Source organism: Eptatretus burgeri, chromosome 10 (genome assembly GCF_056783735.1).
Source record: "Eptatretus burgeri isolate ZD-2024b chromosome 10, Ebu_testis_v1, whole genome shotgun sequence".
NCBI lineage: Eukaryota > Metazoa > Chordata > Myxini > Myxiniformes > Myxinidae > Eptatretus > Eptatretus burgeri.
Genome location: NC_140970.1, coordinates 9,689,667 through 9,699,666, shown reverse-complemented (window position 1 = coordinate 9,699,666; position 10,000 = coordinate 9,689,667). Strand labels below are relative to the sequence as shown.

The following is a 10,000-nucleotide window of genomic DNA, read 5'->3' as shown; positions in this document are numbered from 1 at the left end:
CAGATATGAAGTGTTATTTGTTTGGTGAAAATTAGATGAGATATATATGCCTTGCATGCCGGCAGGCCCAAAGTCTTGGCGGGTGAGGAACACAGCATGGTCATGATGTTCTGCGTGTGTCGAGTCGACACGCTGCTGTGCATATGCCCAACGACATACTTTCTCCAAGCTACGAGATGGGTTTCCTCTTTCTATTAGGTTGACTGACTGGTGGAAAGAGGAAACGAGAAAAACAAACAAACAGGGAGAAAGTAAGATTGGGGAGTGTCCCCCTGCGAATGATTAACAACTATGGGAGGTGTGTACTTGTGATGGGTAAGAAAATGAGGCAGGTTGGAGTTAAGTGGATACCTGACGATATCCAAGCAAAACCATTCTGACCAGCACAACATTGACGCGAGCTCCAAGAGAATCATCGTGGTATATCTCATTCACCTGTTAAACACAGATATGAATAAGAAATCAAACAATTTTCTGAAATGTAAATCTACTACTTCTACATTTTTTTCTCCACAATTATTTCCACCTTCTTGTGGGATGGGTCAATCGGGGCAAAGTTTTTGGCCCGAGCCCATTTTTCTGTTGTTTTTTTTTTTGCATCCATTACATGATGCACCAGTGTGATGTCATTAGGCCACATGAGGAAAATATTAAATGATTAAAATTCCACAATTCTATTTGCGCTGTGTACGTTGTATAAATTTTTTATTGATGTTACCACCTCCTTTGCTCATTGACGAGCCTCAACCTTTCGTATCACAAATAAATTACAAGAAGCTATTACTTAAAATAAAAAAATAGGCAGTAAAGCCACAGAAATAATCGGAAATATTATACAAATATATAAATATGAGAGGGCAAGGGTACTTTATGTTAATGGACAAACTGATGCGAGGTGTGAGGTCACAGCCAGTAACCTCTTGCAATATGAGCAAACTGGATAAATACCAACATCTACCAGCTAAAAGGAGGCTCCAGCAGGTACGTGTAAAAAAAGAAAAAAAGAATATACTGTCAGACCCAGACATTCGTGGTTCCGCTATTCGCGGAACCCACATATTCGTGGTTCATAAAATGTGATCCGCTTCTTCATTCTCGGCCCAGTGCTCTAAGTATTCATGGGTATTTTTTGTGTATTCACAGTTTTTAGCGGATGTATTCACAGTTTTTCACAAGATTTTTTTTTCACTTTCCTCACTCTTATTATCGAATGTCTGTTCATAACTACGAATCGTTGGGTACATTATACTTACAAATGCATGGAGATGCCAGCATTCGTTGCTTTAGTTCAATTCCACGTGTACGATCACCACGAGTATCTCTTAAATTAAGAAGAATTACAAAATTTAAGCTCCAGAAATGAACTTACAAGCAGTTCCGACTGCTGTAAGAGTGTTCATTTGTCCAATTTAGGAGGCGTATGTTGAATATGACGGTTCGGTGATTGCCAATTGTGTGCAAAGGTAGCCGTTTCTTATCGACCGTTTAGTTGGAGTACTTAAGCCAGTGCTCCATAATATTAACACTGCCACTGAATACTGTATTTAGATCGACTTAAACGAAGTTCTGGGCGACTCACCTGTGTTAGCCCCATGTTGTTCTGTGATGCAACAGACGGTGGCTGCATCGCTGAAAATGTGAAATTTTGTTTTCTCCGATGTTTCCCGTTTATGTTCTTCCATGACATGACCCATCACTTCAGCATCGATAAATACAATTTTTTTTTAACGTTTTGCTTTTGAAAGTTTCTTCAAACGTTTCGTGCATTGCATAGTGAAGTCACTTGACACATTCTTCAACTTTCAATTGCAATACCGTGGTTCTACACTGGAGGTAGGAAGGCAAAATGTATTATATGATCACAATGAGAAAAAAAAAATATTTTCCGTTCTGAAGTAAGGAATTGCCACATCACAGCAGCAAAGCCAACAGGTACGCATGCCCACTCTGTGTAGCTTAGATTTCAATCCCAACCCAGCTCTAAACCGTCCTCCCAGGGTTTCACAGGCAGAGTGATTCATCACTGTGCTTGTCGTCTCTTGGATGGACAATGAAGTGGGTGTCACATCTGCCGGAATCCCTCACCCCTCTCCCTCACAACCCTACCCCCTCTTTCCGACACCGACCTCTCTCTCTCTCTCTCTCTCTCTCTCTCTCTCTCTCTCTCTCTCTCTCTGACCCCTCCCCTCTCCCCCCTCTCTCTCTCCACTCTATCTCTCTCCCAACCCTCCCTCTGGTCCCTCACCTTTCCCCCCTGTTGAGGGGACTGTAGCATGTACGAATCATATTTGGAGCCAACCGGTGAGGTTAAAAGGCCACTGCATGTATGAGCTGTTGGTTTTGAATGCTTCCTCCCCAGGTCTCAAAGTGTGTAGTGTGTGTGTGTGTAGTGTAGTGTGTTGTTGTTGTTCATTGTTATCTCCATTTGTGGGTTTCAGAATGTGGAATGGAGTCCTCTCAGGGCAGGCTCAAAGCATCCACCTTCATTTCAGTAAGGGGTCACGATTCATGGACCAAGCTGTGAAATTTTATGTTCCCAAAGTTTTGTGCCAAGGAGAAAGCAAATACCTATTTTGGGGAGCAATCCCCATAGACGCCCTTCAGGTCCGATTATTTTTTTCATGCTATGAACAAACTTTGGTACATACAGGGTGATGAAGGTTGTGGTCAAGTTTCATCGAAATCGTATGTGTAGTTTCAGAGAAGAAACTGCAAATATTTGTGGACAGACAGACGGATGGACTGACGGACAACGCTGCATCCCATAAGCTCCCTGGAATTACGTTCCGGGTGACTTAACAATGTATCAGCCAAATTTGTTTTGCATAACAATCATCATGTAAAACACTCGACAGATCAAATTTTCAAAAATGCAGAATTTCTGTTTCCATGGCAACTGTATATTTGGATTTTGCAAGTATCGTGCTCTGCATGGCATATTTATCATTTATTTATTTATTTATTTTGGAACAGCAAGAGGCTTGTGTCTTCTGCTATTTTGTTTTGCAAGCAATCAGGGGTGTGGTCTGTTAGCAAGCAGCTTGCGATCGCTTCCTAAGCCAGTCATTCCTTATCAACCGCTTTGCCTGTTGCTCGGCAAGTGGAGAAAGAGATTAAGAGAGGTGCTTTGTTATGTTGGCATAAATGGCTGCTGTCGTCGGATTCACAACGATACCACAACCAACGAAATGTTCAGACATACTGCTGTTATGCAAAACTGTTCTCATACTATTTAAACGTGCGTTTCATACTTTCGTTTTTCATCCTATTTCTTCACAATCTATAAACATGCAAAACCCCTTCCCCACCCCTCCTGAAAATGATAGGTCACAAGGAATCTAGATGCAGGAGGAAGCCATTTGGCCCATCGTGCCTGTGCCACATAAACACCAGACAAATGTATACAAAAAAGAAAATGCATTTTTTTCTTTCTTTGTCATATTTTTCTTTCCAGGGGGGGTCGGGGAGTGGGTGAAGGTGATTCTTTGGTGAGAAACACACAACATCAACCACACACCCACCCCATTGATGAAACCCCCACAGACATTCCGCACACATGCACACAATCACCCATCCATGCTCAAGCTACCTAAAAGTCCTGCCAACATCTCTACACCCCTCTGTCTCCAATAATTCTAGGTACCCATCTAAATCCAATATAAACTTATCTACTGTTTCTGCTGCCACTACCTTTCCAGGGAGACCATTCCATGCATTAATTACTCTCTGAGTGAAAGTCCCCTGTCTTACTACAGTCTTAACTCTCCTCTTCTTTACTCTCAGGCTATGGCCCCTGGTCCTATCACTCTTCTCTGTTGAATCATGAATCTGCACTTAATTAATCTGTAACTTTCATTGTCTTAAACATCTCTATCATATCTCCTCATAAACACCTTCTTCCTAGTGTATAAAGCCCTGTCTCCTTCAGCCACTCCTCATAGCTGAGTACAGCGAGGCCCGGAATCAATCTAGTAGCCCTGCAATGAACCCTCACTATGGCATCTATGTCCTTCCGGAACTGTAGTGACCAAAACTGCACACAATATTCTAGATGTGGCCCTCACTAAATTCCTGTACAATGTTAACACCACCTCTTTTGATTGATAAATGAACCCCTTCCAAATAAAACCTAAAACCCGATTTGCTGTACCCCTAGCTACCTGGCATTGTGATGCCTGCTTACCTCCCCTATCTATTACCACCCCCAGATATTTCTCCTGTGTGATGCTCCAAAATTACCCCTTGCATCCTGTAATCTCTATTTTCATTGTTATTTCACATCCCCAATACCTTGCACTTGCTCAGGTTAAATTCCATCTGCCAATCTTTTGCCCAATCTATGTAAGTATCAATACTTTCCTGAATCTGTTCACCACCCCCTCTGCTATCCACCTCACCTCCAAGCTTTGAGTCATCTGCATATTTGGAAAGGTTACTATTACCCAATTATCCAAATCGTTGATGTAAATATTGAATAGTAATGGTCCAAGTACTGATCCCTGAGGTACCCCACTACTTACATCCTCCCAGCAAGACATCTTCCCACTCACAGCCACTCTTTGCATCCTATCACAAAGCCAGTTTGCAATCGAATTAGCTACCTGACCAGCCACTCCACAAGCCCTCACTTTGGCTAACAACCTCCGATGTGGTACCTTATCAAACGCCTTCTTAAAGTCTAGATATACTATGTCCACTGCCTTTCCCTCATCCACCCAATCAGGCACTGCTTCATAGAACTCTAAAAGATTTGTTAAACAGGAACTACCCTTGGTAAACCCATACTGACTACCTTTAATTACTTTGTATTTGTTTAAATGGTTCCTCATCTGGTCCTTAATTAATGTCTCCAACACCTTCCCCACAACTGAAGTCAAATTAACAAGTCTATAGTTTCCCAATTCTTCTCTGGATCCTTTCTTAAATGGTGGTGTTACATTTGCTTCTCTCCAATCCTCCAGTACCTGTCCTGACTCCAGGGAACTATTGAAAATATCCGTTAATATCTCACTTACCTGCTCAGCCGCTTCCATCAATACTCTCGGTTGCATATTATCTGGACCCAGAGCCTTATCTACCCTTAGATTTCCGTGCTGTTCCTTTACTTCCTCCACTCCAACCTGGATCTTCTGTAAATGCCCTTCCTCACATCATCGATAGATACTCTCAGCTGTTGGCAATTCTCCTGACTGTTCTTGTGTAAAAGTTGAAGAAAAATACCTGTTTTAATAAGCCTGTCATCTCACTTTCATCACCAACCACTCTCCCGGTGCTATTCCTCAATGGGCCCACACTGGTCCTAACCTGTTCTTTTAAAGAATGCATTGTGCACCTCCTCCATCATATTTGGATTGTTACTTAAAATAAGGTCCAACAATGCACTCCCCATAGTGGGCATATCTACAAACTGGGTTAAAAAGAAACGGTTATCTCCAAACTCCGTTCCACATTCTGAAACCCGCATATGTTGTGAACACTAATCAATGACTGACACACACACACACACACACACACACACACACACACACACAATCTCTGTCTCTGTCTCTGTGTCTCTCTCTCTCTCTCTCTCTCTCTCTCTCTCTCTCTCTCTCTCTCTCTCTCTCTCTCTCTCTCTCTCTCTCTCTCTCTCTCTCTCTCTCTCTCTCTCTCTCTCTCTCTCTCTCTCTCTCTCTCTCTCTCTCTCTCTCTCTCTCTCTCTCTCTCTCTCTCTCTCTCTCTCTCTCTCTCTCTCTCTCTCTCTCTCTCTCTCTCTCTCTCTCTCTCTCTCTCTCTCTCTCTCTCTCTCTCTCTCTCTCTCTTGGCCGATATCAGCAATGTTTCTGGAATCGGCAGGTTGGAGTCGGTGTGATTACCAACTGCAGTACTTATTGTACACAACCCAGAAACCTTGAGGAGCTTTCACCAAAAAACAATGTTTTCTTTTTTTTATTGCAGTGTCGAGGCTCGTATGAGAGCTGACACACAACACACAGCAAGGGGGGCATGAGATAAGAGGGGCGTGAGTGGGAAGGACAAAACAGTGGGGAACAGAGACATTAGGAGATCTGTGGAAGGGAGACGGAAGGGGCAGGGAACATGGGGAATACAAGATGGACATTACAGGGACTTTAGGACGTTTACAAAGGACGTTACATTTATATAAACGTTTCAGATGTTTACGTTTTACAGGGACATTTATATAGACGTTTACAGGGATGTGACATTTATATAGACGTTTCAGGTGTTTGTCCACAAATATTAATCTTGATAAACAGCTGTGTGTGATGGGTGGAAAAAAAAATTGGCTCGGTAATTTAGAACATACGTTAATATGGCAAACGGCTCAGAAATCGGGTGTTATATCACAACCACTCGCTCAGGGTGATGGAGCACGAACCACTCGCTCAGGGTGACGGAGCACGAACCACTCGCTCAGGGTGACGGAGCACGAACCACTCGCTCAGGGTGACGGAGCACGAACCACTCGCTCAGGGTGATGGAGCACGAACCACTCGCTCAGGGTGATGGAGCACGAACCACTCGCTCAGGGTGATGGAGCACGAACCACTCGCTCAGGATGATGGAGCACGAACCACTCGCTCAGGATGATGGAGCACGAACCACTCGCTCAGGATGATGGAGCACGAACCACTCGCTCAGGATGATGGAGCACGAACCACTCGCTCAGGGTGATGGAGCACGAACCACTCGCTCAGGGTGATGGAGCACGAACCACTCGCTCAGGGTGATGGAGCACGAACCACTCGCTGAGGGTGATGGAGCACGAACCACTCACTCAGGGTGATAGAGCTCAAACCACTCGCTCAGGGTGATGGAGCACGAACCACTCACTCAGGGTGACGGAGCATGAACCACTCGCTCAGGGTGACAGAGCTCAAACCACTCGCTCAGGGTGATGGAGCACAGACCACTCGCTCGGAGTGATGGAGCACGAACCACTTGCTCAGGGTGACGGAGCACAAACCACTCGCTCAGGGTGATGGAGCACGAACCACTCACTCGGAGTGATGGAGCATGAACCACTAGCTCAGGGTCAGTGGTTCAGGTGTATGTCCACAAACATTCGTGCTCCGTCACTGAATTCAATTGAATAATAAAAAATAAAAAAAATGTCATGGGTCAGGGGCAGGTGTCCAATCAAAGCAGGGTTGCATCAAAGCAGGACGTCTTGGTACCTGGTGATCATTACCAGCGGTTATAAAGTGGCAGTTCTAATTATGTCTCATTAATTATGCAACACACGAGTACACAAACGGCACAAAATACACCGCACAAAACTACACAAAATAAGTCCTGGCGAGGGTCTGCCATCTCTGATTGTTCATTTTCTTGTTTCTTATATTATATATTATAGTTTTGTGAAGCCATTTCTCCTTATTTCGTCTCCCACTGAAGATGAATGAAGGTTATTTTAACACCTGTTTGTCTGTGTGCAGGATATCTCAAAGAGTTATAGATTGATTCCGACCGATCGAGTTGAGCCGTTTGGGTGTGTGACTTGGATGAATTGATTTCGATTTTGGTGAAGAATCGGAATCGATTCTCAAGTTTTAAGAATCGACCAAGCCTACCTTGTAGCCTTCCAATCCTGTCCTTCAGTTACTCTCCTCCTTAAACAATGTCTCACTCACTACAACTATATCATACTCTTCGTGATCGACTTTGGCTTCAAGCTCTTCCATCTTATTATTTAAACTTCTGGCATTGGTATAGAATATATTTAACTTTTCCCTTCCTGAATTTCTATTTTCTTTCCTGGCCTTACTCATCCCAATTACTTCATCCGTTCCTTCCTTCATAGCTTCCCCACCCTCCACTGACATAAAAAAAATCCTGAATTCCTTCCTCAATTCCCACTGCAAACCTTGCTGCCCCCTTTCTATTTAACATGCGGCCATCATTCTGGAAACAATCTCTTTTGTCCCCTAAATGATTCCCACTGCCTCTAAAATGTAAAACCTTCCTCCCTACACCATTCTTCCACCATTGGTTGATGTCTATCGCGATGTTCATAATTGCTATGTTGTTTGCAAATCTTGGGAGAATCCCAGAAAACATGACCTCACAACCCTTTGCTTTCAGCCACTTACTCAATATCCTCTATCTATTTTTCAATTCACTCATTGGTGTACCACAAACAATATCTTCCTTCCGTGACCCGGTACGATATCGTTTCCCCTTCCTTCAATGTTCCTAACTCCTGCTCCTTCAAAACTGCACAAAACTCTATGTCTATGATCCTTTCTGAAGAATAAAGCATCTACATATTCAATTGTCTCGTCACCCACATAATCTCTCGCATACCTCATTCCTACCAATCTCTATTGCTGCACCCTCACCACTGCCTGCACACTCAACAATGCCTGTATCCACTGCACTCTCACCCCTACCTGCTCCCACTCCACCCACACCACTGTCTGCTCCCACATTCTCTGTCTCTTAAATGTAAAAGGTCCATAGATAAGCTTGGCAGTGGGCTCCTCCTTCTGGCTCCCCATTTCTTTCCCTCTTCCTCATACTCTGGACCTGCTGCTAAAGGCCCGGTCACACCTTGACGTTTTAGCCAGCGATGGCAACGTATTAAAATGTATGTAAAACGCTGGCTTACGTTGAACTTTTGATGTTTTTTTTTTTAAAGATTCGGACGTATTCATAGCGACTTGGTCTTATGTATAACGCATTGGTAACTACACAGAACGTTTCGTTGTGTTATAGATAACTTATACCAACGAATGCTGAACCTGTTGTCGGCCTACACAACCGATGCCCAACGATAGTCTAACTCAGGCATAGCGCGTTGCACGCATCGCTGACGATGTCGTGACGTAGCCTATTAAAAGGCTGACGCACAACGATTCAAATCATAACTGCCGTGGAAATGGAAGGGTCAAAATCGCGGTCACACCTTGGTGATCTTGCCAGCGTATGCCGACGTAACAAAAAGTGTGTCTAAAACGTTGGGGCACGTCGAATACGGTATGGGTAAGTTTGGTATACGTGAGTAGAACGCTAAATACGCTATCATAAGTCATAGTAAGTAGAGTACGTCAAGAAATTTTGAACATGTTCAAAATTTTACGACGTACTCGGCGTATGACACACGTTCCGCATGCAATGGGGATAAGTTTTACACACGATATGTGGACGCTTACACACGTCCACAAAGGCTACTTATAAGCTACTCATAAGTCGAAACACGTCGCGGTAATGTCTTTTTTTACGCGAAACTTATTTCTAACTTATGTTTGACGTGCTTTGAACCAATTCTTTACGTAGTCCCAACACACATCGACGTATGTAGACGTATTCCAATGACGTCTTCCGGTCGACAAAAAAAAAAATATGAATGTGTTTCTAGCTTACAACTGCCATATAAAGACGTGTTCCCAGCGGTTTTGGGAATTGGTATATAAAAATGGTGTTCATAAAAGGGGAACCCAACAGTGTTTTCGAGTCCTTTTTGAGTCGATGTCCATGTCAGCAGGCACAGTATCAGTATCAGTATTAGTATTAGTATTAGTAGTAGTTTGTTCATGTTGGCAGTAGTAGGTGAGTGTGAGGGGGAGGGTGTGGGTTATGATGGATCGTCCTTGCGTCCGCGTGTCCACGGGTAGGTTCATAGGCTGCCACTCAACGATTTAAATGGCTGCATCTCCACTATTGAAAGTAGACGCTTGCGCTCAACAATTGGATTTTTTTACACTCAACGACTTTTAAACGCTACCACTCAGCTAGTTTCATTGTTTACAATGAACGATTTAAATTGCTGTCACTCGCCTTTGTTTTTTGACGCTGGGGTTTGGAAATTTGAAGCGTTTCTTCTGAACGTGTTAAAACGCTAAAACTCGACTATTTTAAATAGACGCTGCCGATGGACAATTGGAATCATAGCCAAGACATCGAAGTGTGAACATCCTCGTCATGCCGAAGAAAAGTTTGAAGAATGCTGCAAATAAGTGTCCTGGCTGTGGCCGTGGACGCTGACGCAAGGACGATC

The 10,000-nt window shown here is 43.6% G+C and overlaps 1 protein-coding gene across 1 annotated transcript in view; it reads right to left on the bottom strand.

Moving 5' to 3' along the window:
- LOC147017932 (A disintegrin and metalloproteinase with thrombospondin motifs 3-like) overlaps positions 1-10,000 on the bottom strand; it is a 279,852-nt gene that overhangs the window by 145,985 nt on the left and 123,867 nt on the right. The window contains exons 6-7 of the mRNA XM_085899925.1: positions 352-435; positions 51-207 (exon numbers count right to left, since the gene is read on the bottom strand). Coding sequence (XP_085756051.1) covers positions 51-207; positions 352-435 — 241 coding nt within the window. The remainder of the gene's footprint in view (positions 1-50; positions 208-351; positions 436-10,000) is intronic.